General features: G+C 37.3%; 1 protein-coding gene across 1 annotated transcript; it reads right to left on the bottom strand.

Annotated features, from left to right (window-relative positions):
* Nucleotides 1-5298: 5298 nt before the first annotated feature.
* On the bottom strand, nucleotides 5299-14910 carry sstr1b (somatostatin receptor 1b). The gene is made up of 2 exons (XM_058394145.1): nucleotides 14759-14910; nucleotides 5299-8371 (listed from the first exon to the last, which is right to left on the bottom strand). The coding sequence occupies exon 2, from the start codon at nucleotides 7680-7682 to the stop codon at nucleotides 6564-6566; it is 1119 nt and encodes a 372-aa protein (XP_058250128.1). The 5' UTR covers nucleotides 7683-8371; nucleotides 14759-14910; the 3' UTR covers nucleotides 5299-6563.
* Nucleotides 14911-16856: the final 1946 nt, after the last annotated feature.

The following is a 16856-nucleotide window of genomic DNA, read 5'->3' as shown; positions in this document are numbered from 1 at the left end:
TTCCTAATGTTCACATCTGCTTTAGATTTGTTTCTTTTTTAACCTGGCAACTTCACTGGGCCATTGCTTCATTAAAAAAATATTTTATAAAGCTAACAATTTAGAGTTAAATACATTTACATATATTTATTTGAAGTCATAATCCTCAGGCTGAAATTGAGAACATTCAAGTCTACGATCATTTAATGGCAGTTAATGGAGTTTATGGAATGGGAGTTAATTTAAAACCCTATTTCTCTAAAACAGATATGCTGCAGTAGCAAATAAGACAGTTGAGGTGGTGCATATTTTCATGTTTAATAGAAACAAAACACATGATTTGGCCACAGAAAATCCGCATACCCAAATAACAAACATGATGGAAATAATATGTTGTGCATGTTTAGCAGCTACATGACCTGGCCACCTTGTACTCATCAAGTATAGCATAAACTCTGCTTTATACAGTACCTAAGCAATCTGGAGACAAATCCAGGGTCATCTGTCCGACAGATGAAGCCTGGCCAAAACTTGGTCACGCAATAGGACAATGATCCCACGCACACCAGGAAAAGTAAAGTTGAATGTCTAAACAAGAAAAAAAAAGGTTTTAAGAGAGCTTTAAGTAAATGTCATGAATCAACAATGAACAAAAAATATATACTAACAAAAGTTGCAAAAATAAATTCAGTTCAATTTAAGGTTCAATGTTTTTGTACAAATCCAAAGACTTTGTGAAAAACATCCATACAGAAATCCAGAGCCAGAGACTACTGTGGCTGAACTCCCTGAGATGACGTGAGGAAAAACCTTGAGAGGAACCATCAGCCTTTGGGTGATACTGGATACTGGAAAAGTCTTCATGCTCATCCTTTGGCCATTTTAAAAACCTTGAGTGAGTTCTATAGCTCTGGTGATACAGCACTCAAGTGCAATAATGTCCTTTTGTTTTGTGAAGGCCTATGTAACTGAAATAAAGTCACATGGATTTGTAACCTAAGTAGTGGACATACAGCATGGTACTTTATTGATCCTTTGTTGAGTCTTAATACAGCTTCATTTTGAGGAAGAGAATCTCTATACGTGTTAATAATGTCTCAGTATCCTTGACAATGAGTCACATCCCCTGCATGTGACACTGAAGCACATTCAGACCGAGACCACCAAAGACAACCACAGAACACCACAGGAGGTCTTTCCTATCAGTGGCCATCAAACTCTATAATTCCTCCTCTTTCATTAGGGAGCAGAGCTGATACAATCAACACTGATAATATCGCTGTGCCATCATAAGCACTTACCCAATTTCACAATAATTACACTGTATATTAATATAATACCATGTGCAATACCATATTGTATACTTTTGTATACTTTTTGTATATATAGAATATTTCATTTATGTTTCATTTATATTTATTTGTCTTTTCTGACAAAATTTCCTTCTGGATTTATAAAGTTCAATCTTATCTTAATACTGTTCTTTTGGCACTCTTGTGTTAATACTGTTCTTTTCACCATTCTGTGATTGCTCTCTATTGAAGAGGAGAATTATTCATGATGTGGACACTGAACTTTTCTAAAGCTAAGAATTGCTCAGAGACTTAACAATGTATTCTGCTGGCTGTTGAGAATCACTTGAACACACCACAGAGTGCAATAAACTAACATTCAGTCTGGCGAAGGTATACAGTAAACACCATATTACTGTTTCGCGAATTTCTGTGAAGTGACACTTCTCTTAAATGGCCCAAGAGGCAGCCACAGGTAAAATGGAATTTAATGACATTTGATGGAAGATGGTACCTCTTCCATCAGTTGCTTTCAAGGGCAATACATACTTACACAGTCACATCATTACCCAACGGGCTCTTTATGGTGCTTCACACAGCACACAAAAAGATTAATATGTTTATTGATATTCTGCTGCATTAACGTCTTGAGTAGGAATATAAAGAGGTGCACATGCTGCTTTAGTATCAGTTCCAGATACCACTGTGTGATCAATCTTTTTGTGAAGGACAGAGACCCTTTATTTCCACAAGATTGAGAAAAGTTTCGACCAGTTTATACTCTCCCAATGAAAAACAAAGTCAGTCTGTCTCTTGTGTGAACTCACTGTTGCCACATACACTTTTAGACCCAAAAAAGTGTTTCAAGTTAACAATCTCTAAACTATAGTGTATGATGCAAGATCTTGATTACTGTTTCACACCACTGTAGAAAAAAAAACAAAAACAAAAAACTTTCTATTTGCATGCTGACAAAGACAGAGGACTCGAACTTGCATGTGAGAGTCTGTCTGACCCTGTGCAAACATTTCAGTATAATGATGTCAATCCCAGAGGTTCAGGGCATGCAGCATGGCATGTGGAAGCACTAATAATCAGATGATTTCTTTCTCAACTGAATGCAGCCTCTGATAACACATCTGGGCCTCTCTGTATGTACCAGTCTCCCTCAAGCACTAGACTTCAATCTACGGTTGCATTTTTGCCAACAGCTCATTTATTTGGCCTTTGCCAGCTGCCAGATCCTCTAATCTGCTTTCCAACACACTCAAGACACCCTCTCCGGTTTTCTGAAACTGCTCAGCAGAGTCTTCTTTCCACTTTTTTATTTCTGCCTCTGCAATGTGAATAAAATGGTTTCAGCACTCTTTGCTGGATTCGTCCAGTGACAGAAGAAGGACAGCAGCATTTGCATAACCTTTGAGGCGTATTAAATTTGTTGTTAATGGCAGCATGCTGCAGTTAGGGATGGGCTCAGTAAGTGCCTACCGCAGATGTTCAGGTCCCATTATGGGCATTGATCCCGTTCATTGTCCAACTTTGAGGCTTGGCAGAACAAATAATCTTGCCATTGTGCTCAGATATGAAGATTGGGAAAGATGACAAAACAGTTCACACAAAGTCTATATTTATTGATTTTGCATCATAAAATTCTGTAAGATTCTTCTCTAAATTACAGTGCATCAACAGTATCCACACTGCTTCATACTGTCTTAATTACTGACCAGAGGAAACACAGACATTCATGTCAGAATTAGTATTAAGCTAGAGGAAACAGCGGAGATTTTAACAATAACAATATCAAGTTTTACTCACCCAGGACTTAAACCCACTTCCTCAAACCCTTTACAAGACAAGGAGGGAACAGAGGCATTGTGGGGAATTTGAGCCTCTGCACCGCACCTGAGGTTATAGTCACAGGGTGTTTGCTATTAGTACTTGATTAGGAAACAGAAAATGGGAAAAACTCCATTAGTTCCAAAGGAAACTGTCCTGGAGGTCCAGAATGAAAGAAAGCAGAACCAATGACATGAACAAATAATACAAGCAGAGACCACAAAGTCTACAAAGGCCATGCATAATTAATTCATTATATCTCGCTCCTCCAAACGTGCTCACTGATTTAGCAATTTCTGCAGGAATATGCCCATATATATATATATATATATATATATATATTTTTTTTTTTTTTAATGGTAAATGTGGAACAGTGAGAATATAAGCCATATAGGATGTTAAAACTTCATTAAGTCTTATAAGAGTCTAAACACTCGCACTGTAGTGAATTGTAGAAGTACAGAGAGGTAGATATTGCAGGATCTTTAAAGTAGTATTTGCTGATTCTTAACATTGTGTGTGCATTCGAAACTATAATTGCTAACTCTTCTTATAGCAAAGTATCATTTTTCACTAAAACAGTATTAATGTTAGCTGCTACAAAAGTATTGTAAAAAAAAAAAAGAAAAAAGAATGAATAAAATATATTCAGGCTCTCACAAATCACTATTAACTGAAAGAAAGTTTTATGAAACATTTCTTCATCAATTTATGGAATCATTTTAACACGTTTAACATGTAACAGTTTCTCGTTCGTCGTCTTTATAGCCACACTGAGTGCAACATGTGTGCTTGATTTGTGTTTTCCTATGGGCTGCAATTTGTCTCTCTTCTTGTTATGTGGGTTTTTTATTGAAACCAGGGACATATGGTAACCCAGCTGCCCCTCCCCAATAAGTCATGGATGCATCTTTGTTCTTCTTAAGAACCATACGTTCTACAGCATCTCTGATGTCCCCTTGGTGAAACAATATTTCAGCTGTGTTGTTCATTAAATAAAATTCCGACATGATCTCCCGATTCCAAATTTGTAAGCATTCCCTCAAGACAAACTGTAAGAAGCATTATCTTTTATATGCTAAGACATAAAACCTACTTATATCTAAAAACCTTCATAGACCTATGTATATTTGAAATCTACAAAACAATCTCATCCTATTCTATTCAATCATACATAATGGGCCAGAGCGCACATTAGCGATGATCTTCTTCATGTAATGACAGCAATTATTTAGTCAAACCTTAAATTTATCTGTCTTTGAAGGCCAAAAATAGTATTTGAGCCTACATAATATGAGCCTGTATTCTTTAAATGTGCCTTCTTCCAGTGAATTAAAAAAAAAGCATTCGCTCATTTCCCTTCTACTACTTCTGGAGTGCATCATGGCATTAATAACAGTCTAAATTGCCTTTATTTGTCACATATACACATTACTGCACAGTGAAATTCTTTTCTTTACATATCCCATCCTTGGAGGTTGGGATCAGAGTACAGGGTCAGCCATGATGCAGCACCCCTGGAGCAGAGAGGGATAAGGGCCTTGCTCAAGGGCCCAACAGTGGCAACTTGGCGGTGCCAGGACTTGAACCCCTGATCTTCTAGTCAACAGCCCAGAGCCTTAACCACTCGAGCCACAACCGCCCCAGACTGAAATGTGGCCCATATTTAGATTATGGGCCTAAATTGCAGAATATAATCTTAATTTTATATTTAGTCATTTTTCTGGTTTTAAACCATGGAAATACAACTATACTGTTTAAAATAATACAAAAAAAAGAAAATATGCTTTAAAGCATGAGTACTAGATTTGACTTTATACTGCTTAAATTCATTTGAAAAAAGGAAAATGTATACTTGTTAATATGATATTTAGCTTGTAGAAAAGCAGGTTACATTCTGATTAATTATTATAATAATCATGGACTCATTTCTGGGTATAGTCTATGTGGATAGATGTTTTATTTTTGTCTTGTATGTGTATATTATAATAAATAAGAATAAGACTGTTGATCAATTCTAAACATTTTATAGCTCCGCTATAGTGAATGAAGCACACAGTTCTGCACCTCCTTAGCATGTAAGAACATGCACTTACTTGCTGTTTGGTTTGTTGTCTGGTGTAAGCTGGAAAGAATATTCCCTGGCAATTGGCTTCTGCAAATTTCTTGCAGAATTAATCTGTTAAAATCATCTGTTTGCATTGACACCACATATTTATGATGCAAATGCATGAAATGGACAGGAGGTGTTTAATGGGAAAGATAAATATGTGCATGCTTTTAAGTAAATCAAGGCCAGAATGTCCACACATGCTTGTCTTATGTTTACACAGACCATCTAAGATCCACATAATGATATGTATAGTCAACTCTGACAAATCAAACAGCAGGAATACTCTAGGTCCCTGTCAGAATGATGGAGATATACAGTATACAGTATGTGAGCTCCTTAGATTTATGCTGTTGAGTGAGACGTGATATATTAGTCTCTCTGCCTCTTTTTAGCCAAAAATGGCTGATTTGCCATTCTCTAGAGCAATGTCCTTAAATTCATATCTCCCAGGCACTGTTTCTTTGGAAACTATATAAAGTATGTTAAGAAGCTGCCCAGATCATAAAACTGGCATGCTGTATATTGGAAATTACCTAAAAGACCCAAGCTTGATTTTTACAATTTGGCAGAAAACATTAGTTGACTGCGTGGTTCAGGAAGTGGAATTTTATAGAATAACAAAACATACATAGTGAGTGTTAACCAAAAGTCTTAAATCCTGAAGAAGTGTCTTTTGGGTCTGATTATTTCTTGTTTTCAGTGACAATTGAAAAATCTTTGTTTTTCTTCTAATTTGAGGCATTTTATCTTTCTTTGTTTTTTTTTCATCAGTTACACTGGATTTTTGATGAAGATAATGCAGATGACGTGTGAAACAAAAAAAGGGGCAAGAACACTTTTGGCATTAATTGCAGGGAGTGAGGGACTGGAAGATTTATACAGTTATAACAGCTATTTCCTCGCATGATGACATTTTTCTCTACTGTATTGAAAGATATGGTTACTGTGAATCAAGCAAGACTCCAACATGATATGTACTGTAGATTATTATGTATGTAATTATGCTTTATACACATCCCATATGTATCATCCTGTACAATACTATATAGCAGGAAGGTGATGCCATGCTAAAGCAATCATTGTAGACATGGTTAACTTTAATTTAACACATTTAAAGTTAATTGCATGACACATATACATACTGAATATCTACAACTAAGAACAAGACTTTTACTTTTTACTGTATATATAAACCTATACAAAAGAATGTAAACTACAATCATTTAACAGCACATTTGTAATATAATAATTCAAGTGATTTTAAATACTTATTGTACACAGACCTATTTACATATGAAAACATGAGTTTTTTTGTCTGCTTCTGAGAAAAGTATGAGAAAAGTTTACAGGGTAGTGGTACGAGAGGTACATGTTCCGTTGCGAAACACCATATCAGAGGCTAAGCAGCACTCTTTAGGGAAGTCCTGTGGACCACATGTTGTTTGGCGCCGGAGGGCCACGGCATAGTAGTCCACCTGCTCTGCATCCGGCCCATTCTCCATCCAGCGGAAGCAGACAATTCTCTGGAAGGAGCGGCGGAAGTTGTCAGACACAAATCCATAGAGTATAGGATTAGCGCCGCTGTTAGCATAGCTTAGAATGAGAAACAGCTGAGTCACCATGGGGTCTGGCGGCTGGCAGAACACACTCACGAGCTGCACTATGTAAAAGGGCATCCAGCACAGCACAAAGACAGCGACCACCAGAAGCACCATACGAGTGATCTTCTTCTCAGACCGCCGCCGCTGCATCCATCCTGCCTTGAGTCCTACTGCTCGCATACGCACCACAATCAAGCAGTAACACAGGCAGATAGCCCCTACGGGAAGCAAGAAGCCCAGCAAGAAGGTATAGACCACAAATGCTTCTGACCATGAAGACTCAGGCCACAGAAAGTTGCAGTCTACCCGTCCGTCCTGCGCTGGAACTGTGTCTGCAAAGATAATGATGGGCAAGATGACGAGAAGTGAAAGTCCCCACACGCAGACGTTAACCACTTTAGCGACGGTCGGTCTGCGGTAACGTGCTGCCTTAATGGGGTGCACCACTGCAATATAGCGGTCCACGCTGAGAACAGTCAAGCAAAAAATACTGGTGAACATGTTGATGCCGTCTACGCTAAGGACCAGCCGGCACATCATCGATCCGAATGGCCAGTGCCGCACCGCAGCTGATGTGGCCAGGAACGGAACGCTCAACATGAAGAGTTCGTCAGCAATTGCAAGGTTCAAAATGTAAATATTAGTGGCTGTTTTCATTTTGGCATACTTCAGGATGACGTATATAACCATTGCATTTCCTATGATGCCCACACAGCAGACTAGGGCGTAGATAGAAGGGATGATGATTTTGCTGGCATTGGACTCTGACTGAAAATCCTCATATTCAATGGTGAAATTAAAAGGAATGTCAGTGGAAGAAAGTGTGTTTTCAGTGCCATTGTATTCTGTAGCTTCGGCCATTTTAATCTGATTTTGTTACACTAAGTTTGTTCAAGCTAGCATATTGTGTTTATAAATTTTTCAGTCATTTTATTAAAAAAAAAAGTATCTTTGTTTTGAATGTAACAGTAGTGAGGTTTAAACATGGTGTTTATTTGATCCTTCATCCACAAAAAGTGTCCTTGACTGGGGAAAGTTAAAACAATAATCTGCTTTTTAAATCACTTGAATGCGTTTCAAGCACATCAGGAAAATCAATTTTTGAAACTTTTTGGCAACGGACCATGCAGCAAGTTGGAATCCTCCAACTAAATGATTCCATCTGTGGAATTTCTAGCTTGAACATTCCTCATTCATTGATAAATAAACCTATGTGCATATATGAGAAGGTTGCAGGTGTCGGCGGGCTAGGCTCGATGCAGTGAGCGGCTCTCAGACACTCAGACTTGGCAATAAGAGCACATTCCAACTATTTAGATGAAATTAGGGCTGGAGAATCACGGTATTATGTGGTTACCCTCTTGACAATATGATCCAGCCTCGTGAAAAAAATTCCCTCTTTGTTGAGAATTGTGGTTCTTGCTGCAATCACATGATGATTCATGCACTACTGTCTCTGCTCACATGATGGAAAGAGTGGCACCGAATCCACAGGAAGGATAATCACATATGTTTGTTCCTTGTAAATCACACTAGCCCATCTACACCATCTGTAAGATCCACAAAGAAACAAAAAGTGTCATTAATGTTCATTGCATATATACAATATATGAAATCAACCCAAAGCAAGAAATGATATTTTAAGCTATTGCATCCCTTAAAAACATCCAGCATTTATTTTTTAAAAGCACTGTGCAATGTTTATGTCCAGCAATTTATGTTCATCTGAGCAAAGACCAGGGAAAAAAGAGAGAGAGAGAGAGAGAGAGAGAGAGAGAGAGCAGAGGCATGATGTGTCTGTCAGGCATGCATTTTTTGTATCTGCCACACACTCTGCCCTTGTCTACTCAGCCATCCGCCTGTAAAATTACCACATTCACAACACAGAAGCACCTCTGACACCAATTTCTGTGCTTACAAGGAGCAAACATGCCGCAGAGGGAAGACATGATAAAAGAAAGTTTGCTAAATGAGAATTTGATCCAAGAAAGTAAATGAGAAGCAGTGACTGTAGTCTACCACTCCCATTCCTTCTCTGTCAGTGAGGCCAACAAAAATAGCAAATAGAAGGTTATTAGTAAAAAAAAAAAAAAAAAACCTAATTACAATCCGTGGCTAGAATATCAATAGGTTGTGTTTGCATTTACTTCAGTCTGTGGTAGTGGCTAATCACATCTCATTTCTAAGGTCTGGTGTTGTGAAAATGGCTTTCAGTATCAGTGAAATCCTTTAATATGCCAGGTTTTTTTTTTGTGACAAAGAAAGAGGAAATGCTGAATATTTGAAAAAGGTCCTTATCATATCATGCTACTTAGTATTTGTAATCATGCAGCTAAAGAACAGTTAATGTTCATATCAAACATCAGAATGTGGAAAAATGCAATCTCAGTCACAATCGCAATCTTTGACTGTGTTGTCATTGTTGGTGCTACTGGTTTGTACAACAGACTCTAGTTTATACAGAGTAGTGGAGAAAACTAAAAGATCCAGTTTTGCAAGTGGAAATGGCTTGTTGATGAGAGAGTTCAGAAAAGAAAGACTGAACATGCTGGTTCAAGCTGACATGAAGAATACAGTGACTCAAATACGCACTCATTACAACCTCAAGTGATGAGCAGAAAGGCATCTCAGAACACATAGTACATCAGAATCTGAGGCGAATGAGCTACAAACACTCTGTTCCTGTCAGCCAAGGACAGGTTTCTGAGGGTACAGTCAGCACAGACTCCTTAAAACTGGACAGTTGTAGACTGGAAAAAGACCAAATGATTTTTTTTTGCACCATTTTAGCGAGTCTGTAGCCTCAGATTCCTATTCTTGGATGAGGGGAGTGAAATCCAATAGTCTTCTGCTGTCTCTGACCTCTTATATCAACATTTCTAGAGAATTGCAGTGATACACCATGTTTCTACTGAAGTGGCCAATGAGTGTGTGCTACTACATATAGTATTGATCACACTGATCTTGTTCCAGAAAGTAAAATGAACACTATGAAACCGCAACTGGTTGAACAACTGGGTCTCTGCCGGTGCATAAGTGTGCAAATACTACTGACTGGATCAGGAGAGGAGACAGATGCCTTCGAGACAGTTGCAGATGAGCAGTAGAGACAGAAGGTTTGCCTGGATGGAAGCATTGGAAGTAAAACCAAGCAAGAAGCAAGTGGAATTGGAGAATGAAAGAGTAAACCCCAGCTGTACAGTCTCACACATAAAATTATAGTAAATTATAGCTCAGTAATGCTTCAGTGATGAAAGCGAGAGAAAGCGGAGTGAGCAAGAGAGAGAAAGAACGGATCCACAAGGGAATGGGGAACTCCATCACTTGTTTCACTTATTAAGTAAAGGATCCTGGAGTACCTTTTTCTTGGAGCAGACACTGATGTCATTGTTAAAACAGCAGTGCAGTAATGAGGGGAAAAAAGAGTATCCTGTTGAATGGGTATTAGATGTTCAAATTAATGAAGCGTTTACTTTTTTACCTTCTGGGAAAATAATAAAGTCTTATTATTAGTAAGACCTTCAAATCCTTATAAATCATTTACCTGTTATTATATGCAGGAAGGTGAGCGTAATTTATTTCAGTTGTTAATATTCATACTAGAATTAAGCTGGAAAGACTTAAACTCGTAGCAGGTTTATTTTGCTACGTGACAGAATCAGGGATGTCACTTAGAGCATATCTACCTTGGGCTTGATTTCTTGGCTAGAGGATAATGCATCAGTTGGAGGACTTGTTTCAGACAGCATGCCAGCAATAATGCACCAATAAATATTCATAATTCTTAATGAATGTTGAAAAAAAAAAAATCACAGCAGGCAAGACAGTTCCCTCTTCCAATATTAATAACTTCTGGAATTATTAAAATTATAAATAACACTGGGCTTTCAGAAACTATATCAGAAATAAAGCAAGGTTTTGCGAGGTTAGAGGAAGCCAGATAACCAGGATAATCTACACAGATATGGAGAACATGTCAGACTCTACACAGACAATAACCTGAGCTTAGGATTGAACCAAGGACCATAGAGGCAGCAATGCTACACACTGCCAATGTGGCACTTGTGTAAAATCTACGGATTTACTAATAGCAAATTAACAGATGTAGAATGTTGTGCAATTTCTCGACACAAATGCAAGCTACAACTGGAGCCTGTAGTGCAACTGTTCATAATTTACAGAAATTTGGACAGACATTTGAGTGTGTGTGTGTGTGTGTGTGAGAGAGAGAGAGAGAGAGAGAGAGAGAGGGAGGGAGGGAGGGAGGGAGAAAGAGAGAGGTAGTGATAGTGGAGGGGAGAGAAAGGAGAGAGGTAGAGGGGCAGTAGATTGTACTATACATACTATACATTTACTTAACATGATTTGACATATGGCACTCTCTGTAAATGAAAGTTTCTGGACAGAACTTTAAAATGGAATCTGTTCTGCATTCGCAGGCCCATCACGTCCCTTTACGGTAGCTTTCACAGGAATAATATCATTCCATTGTCGTATTTTATGGATATATTTCCCATAGCTGTCGAAAGACAGATTAAAGTGCAGAATGGAGTCAGTGTGTGGCTGCGTCTAGTTAGTTGTTAGAGATGAGCTTTGAACTTTGCTTACTAGAATATTATGTGGTTTAAATTAGAGAACACATCCTTATTTTTCGTGTGTTCACAGTGTGAACGGAGTGGCACTGTATATTCTCACAATGCATAAGGGAACATATGTGCACAATGACACAAATACCAGCAAACTGCAGGCTTGCGAAAAGGTATATTTTGTAACATTTGTTAGTTATTATTTGGCTAAGAGCTGACAGTGAGTATGCAACAATAGTGTCATGACCTTTACTATTATAGTGTCTCTTCTTTTTGACCTATTTTTCTTTTCATATCCTATGCTATTATCTGTAAGGAAAAATACCGTATCATATTTGTATTTGTATCTGTTTAGAAAATATTATCTGTTCCATTTGAATAAAGTATTCGGTTACACAAAGTTTGTACAGTGAGCTTTACTTGTTAGTATGAACATTTGTGGTATACACACTAAGACTATTCACTTCCTGCCGTGATTGATTAGCCCTTTCCTGGCACTCATGATTACAGTCTCTATTTATAGGGCTCATCACAGCTCCTATAGCATAAAGGCATTAAAAGTCACTTTTATCTAGTATCACATATTACAGGTTAAAAGATTATTTAACCTGTTTGTAGACATTCTACTAATGTCAAGGTTTAGATTTTCATATACTAATGACAGATACTTTTGCTTTGTTCTAGGAATAAATGGTTAAAATGTAATGAAAATGATCTACCAATAGAACAAAGCTATGATACGCTTAACGTTAAAAAGTTATCATCTGGGTTGGCTTTGCCAAAAATGCCCTTGTGTGTTTGTGTGTGTGTGTGTGTGTCCACTGTGACCCTGACCAGGATAAATCAGCTACTGCAGTATGAATCTATGAATAATTAAACAAATACATGGTAGTTATGGCAGTTTTATTATTGATTTCTTCCATAACATCTGATTCCAAATCTTTGTGTGGCATCACAGCCTTCAAAAATCTGAACATGGCTCCTGCTATCTGTATGTTTCCTCTTATAGATTTCAGTGATGCGTATCTGAATGCTTTTCAAAACCTTTAAAAAGGGTTTGGGCTTAAAAAGTTTTTTTTTGTTAGACTTGTGCTCTGTGATTATGTGTACAGGAAACGTTTATAATGAGAAGTATATAATGAGATCATACTCCACCTTGTGGCAATATCAGGATGTCTTGACATTATGAACAAATGCAATCCACTGCACTCCACTGATGCTGCTAACCAAGCATGCCTCGTCTTTGATTAAATGAAAAATGAAACTGATTTATGTAAAAGAATATCATGTTTTATTTATACACACAAACTCAGTGAAACGGATCTCGAAGCCAATAAATTAAAGAAAGAAAAAAAAAAGAGCTTTACTTCCTAAGGGGATAGCTTAACACCTTGTAGGATTTCATCAGATAATTGATTGAAAAGCATTCAGATTTCATCCGCTTTCAGCCTTACTAGCAATACACTCTTTTTCATAATGGCTTTTCATGCTGATATTTCAATTCACTCTTAATAAATTGGTTCATAAAGAAGACATCAGATTGCTTTCATTGCACAATAGGACGCTGTTGTCTTTCACTTACTTTCTCATTTTATTCTCAATCTTTCAGCTACTCTTAAAAAGGTTAGATTTGATCCTCTATCATCTAATAATGGGGACAAAACAATATTCTACAATTTTGCTTGGTCTTCAATGTCATTGTAAATAAGGTTAATGCATTATTGTTTCCAATTGATATAGATTAAAAATGAGTCCTGCCCCAAAACTGAGTATTATTACCTTAACCACTGGAGAGTGTATTAATATCATATCATATCATTTCCCACCTTATGCTTCGTACAACTTATAGAGGTCATACTGAAAAACGAATGGGATTTGGGCATCTTTTATTAAAATAGATATGAAAAGTATTCTGCTTCGCTGGCTGAATATCTAGCTTCACCTTCCAGTGACATTAATATATATATCTTATTAATCAGTGTGTAAAAACACATTAATGAGGTTTCTGTTTTGCAAGAGTAGAATTATCAATTGCTATGAAGTAAACAAAAGATTTTTTTTCTCATAATAATTGAAAAAGATTCTTACAAAAGTTTAAATACACCTAAAAAACAAAAAACACACAGACTCTCAAGATAACTAATGACTATAACTTTATGATCATCTTTGTGCTATGAATAAAATCAGTGGTTAAAAAAAAAGCTCACTAAAATAGCTCGGCTTCATTCAGATTTCTCTCAAGCAACTTTAACACACAGATATAGAGACCTGGCTCTCATACTACAGTTTCTTTAGAACTCTCATTAGCATTCAATACTGATGTGTCTTAGACAAAAACACGCAGGTGGCTGAAATCATTTGTTGTTGAAGGTGAGTGCTGAAATAAAACTGCCTGCTCTTCTGTCCAAGTATCAGGCAGTCAAATACAAATATAGATTCTTGAGATATGGATTCTTTTTTTAAATGAGAAACGTAGAATACTGCCATTAAACAAAAAATCTGACAATAAGGACTCAATATGGCTCTCTAAACAACAAAGACACTTTCACTCCTCATCTGAAGAACTACAGATTTATTGGATTATTAACCTCCAGCTAGTATAATAGACTCTTTCTGGATTTGTGAGCTCTGGAGACTGAAGTTGTCTTATTGAACAATTGAGCATTAAAATACCTAAAGATGCAAAAAGAGTAATAAATCCATGCTCATTGCACTGTCCATTCTGATTGCTCAGTATTTAGCTGCTCAGGTGTAAAACCTGCTCATCTTCCAGACGCGAAACAATTCAGCACAAGAGGAGGAAAGACAGCGTGTCAACATCAGATCGGTCTTTTGTCTAAGCTGCCATTTATATGCAAATGTTGCTGATACTTAAAATTCGTCCAGTACAAACAACAGCGTAACAGTTTCTGACAGCTCTAGTGTAGTCTAGTATATATAGTGTATATATATATAGTCTAGTATATACAGTATAAATATATATATATATATAATATTTTTTCTTTCGTTTTATGCCTACCGATAGGGAGATGATTGACGTTCTTCTAACAACTTTGTCCACTGTAAAAAAAAAAGCTGAAATAATTGTTGTTTGTAAAGAAAATGATCAAATGGTGATACAAAAAGAAACATCTGTGTGTCCATATATGCACATCTTTGTTAATTGATAATCCATCAATTAATCAATACCCTTTCTCTTTTTTACTCTTTAAGTCTGTCTTTACAGCATGCATTAAGCTATCCACATATACATAAATCCATTATGCAAAAAAAAGTCCATGTCAATAACCACTGAAATAGTGAACAAGAATTGATTTTTATTTGGCAAGAGAAATGAAAGAATTGACCCACCTTCTTTGGTCCAGATAAGAGTGCATGAGAATGAGCGAGTGTGGAAGGAAAAGAAATAATGCAGGAGGTGCAGAATGTCTTTGCTGCCTGTGATTTCTCTCTCAGGATGCTGGAGACGGGAGACAGCTGAGATATCCTCTCTTCCCGGCTGCTTCTGTGCATCCAAACAGCCGCCAGTCTTCTGCTGCTGCATCCCTCTCACTCTAACATTCTTACACACACTCACACACACACACACACACTCTCAAGCACAGCGTCATGCTGACCCCCTTCCTAATTGCTTTTCCTGTGCAAAGGATTCTGATTATCTCTCCTTGATTTTCATTGCTTTGTATTTGTATCATTCACACTTCTATTTTGTTTTACTATCCTTATGAGGATTTCACATTGAAATAAATATTAATGCAGCTAATTTTTCCTATGCCTACACCTAACCCTAACCTTAACCTCAGTAACTGAAAGATAACCTTTGCTTTTTTTAAATTAAAGCTTCAGTTTTCTTGTGTGGAGCAGCCACAAGGTCAAAATTTATCAGATACTCCTAAGCTTGTGAGGGCATTTAACTCCCACTACAATATAAAACCATGCCTGTATCCCCGTCCCCCACCCCATTCCCCCAACACCGTTTTGACTGTAAAATGCTTTCATTTAGGCAGCATGTGAACATAACTATCTATATGTGTACATAAATATCTATATACACTGATTTGCGTAATTATTTACAATAATTATGCCAAATTAGTGATGGCATGTATTCATGCTTGTCACCGTGAAAGCTCTGGTGTGAGCAGGTGCCATCAGATGTCATATAATTAGTTAAATGGAGTTTACCTGTATGTCTGAATATAAATACACATATTCCCCCAATATAAATACACAAGTTCCCATGGTGCTTGCATGGTCCAGCCAATCTCCTGATTTTCAAATTGTGAGTATTTCAGAGGAACTCTCATAAATTTGGGGAACTGAAGATAAAGACAATGTCCCTGTGCAAAAAGTGAACTCCATTAAGACATGGTTTGCCAATTTGGATTTAGAAGAACTTGAGTGTTCTGATCTTTGGGATCACCTGAAACATTGATTTCCCCCAGGCTTCTTCTCCAGACATCAGCGCCTGATCTAACGTATCCTCTTGTGGCTGAATGAAAATCTAGTGAAAGACCTTCCCATAAGAGTGAAGCTTATTATAAGAGCAAAGCAGAGACTAAATCTGGAAAGAGATGTTCATCAAGCACATATGGTTGTGATGGTTAGGTGTCTAAATACTTTTGTCTTTATAGTGTGAACCAGAAAAGTGTCTGAATACTTTCCTTCACTGTTTATTTAAAACAATGTAAAATGTACTGCTGTGTCATACACTCAGGCTACACACACACACACACACACACACAGAGAGAGCTTAGTCGCCAGAGCATGTCACTAGATGGTGAAGCCATTCAATTTCAGCTTGAAGATAAGAACAGACCAGCTGTCCATTACAGATATACTCATCAGTCCACACCACTCAGAAGCACTATTATTTTTTTTGTTCAATTCTTCTCTCTATCTTCTGTCACAAAACCCAAAACAACTGCTAAATAAAAAGTCACATTCCTTAGATATCAATCCTTTTAGTGTAAGTTTTATTATCTTTTAATTTCATTCAAGCCCTATGAACAGTTACAAAATATTCATCCTTCCATTTTCTGCACCACTTACCCTACACAGGGACACCAGGGGGCAGGGGAAACCTTGGACAGGGCACAAACCCATCACAGGGCACACTACAGACAATTTTAGATGTCAATCAGCCTACAATTCAAATCTTTAGAGTGGGGGAGGAATCCAGAGTACCTGGAGGAATCCCCCAAAGCACAGGCTAGCACATGCCAACCCCGGAGGTGCAAAGCAAACATGTTAACCAGTAAGCCATCCATGCTTTTGTGAAAAATACTATAATGCATGAAAGTATCCAGTGCAATAACCTACTTATTAAACCCTGAAGTTCATTTGAGGACCCTCAGTAATTATACAGTGTGTCTGAAAGCCTCCATTCCATTATTTCGTACATAATAATAGCAGTGAGGCTAAAATATACCTTTCATAACCTAAAGCTATA

This window comes from Hemibagrus wyckioides, linkage group LG07 (assembly GCF_019097595.1).
Source record: "Hemibagrus wyckioides isolate EC202008001 linkage group LG07, SWU_Hwy_1.0, whole genome shotgun sequence".
NCBI lineage: Eukaryota > Metazoa > Chordata > Actinopteri > Siluriformes > Bagridae > Hemibagrus > Hemibagrus wyckioides.
The sequence above is the reverse complement of the archived record's forward strand: the minus strand, read 5'-3'. Positions and strand labels throughout refer to the sequence as shown.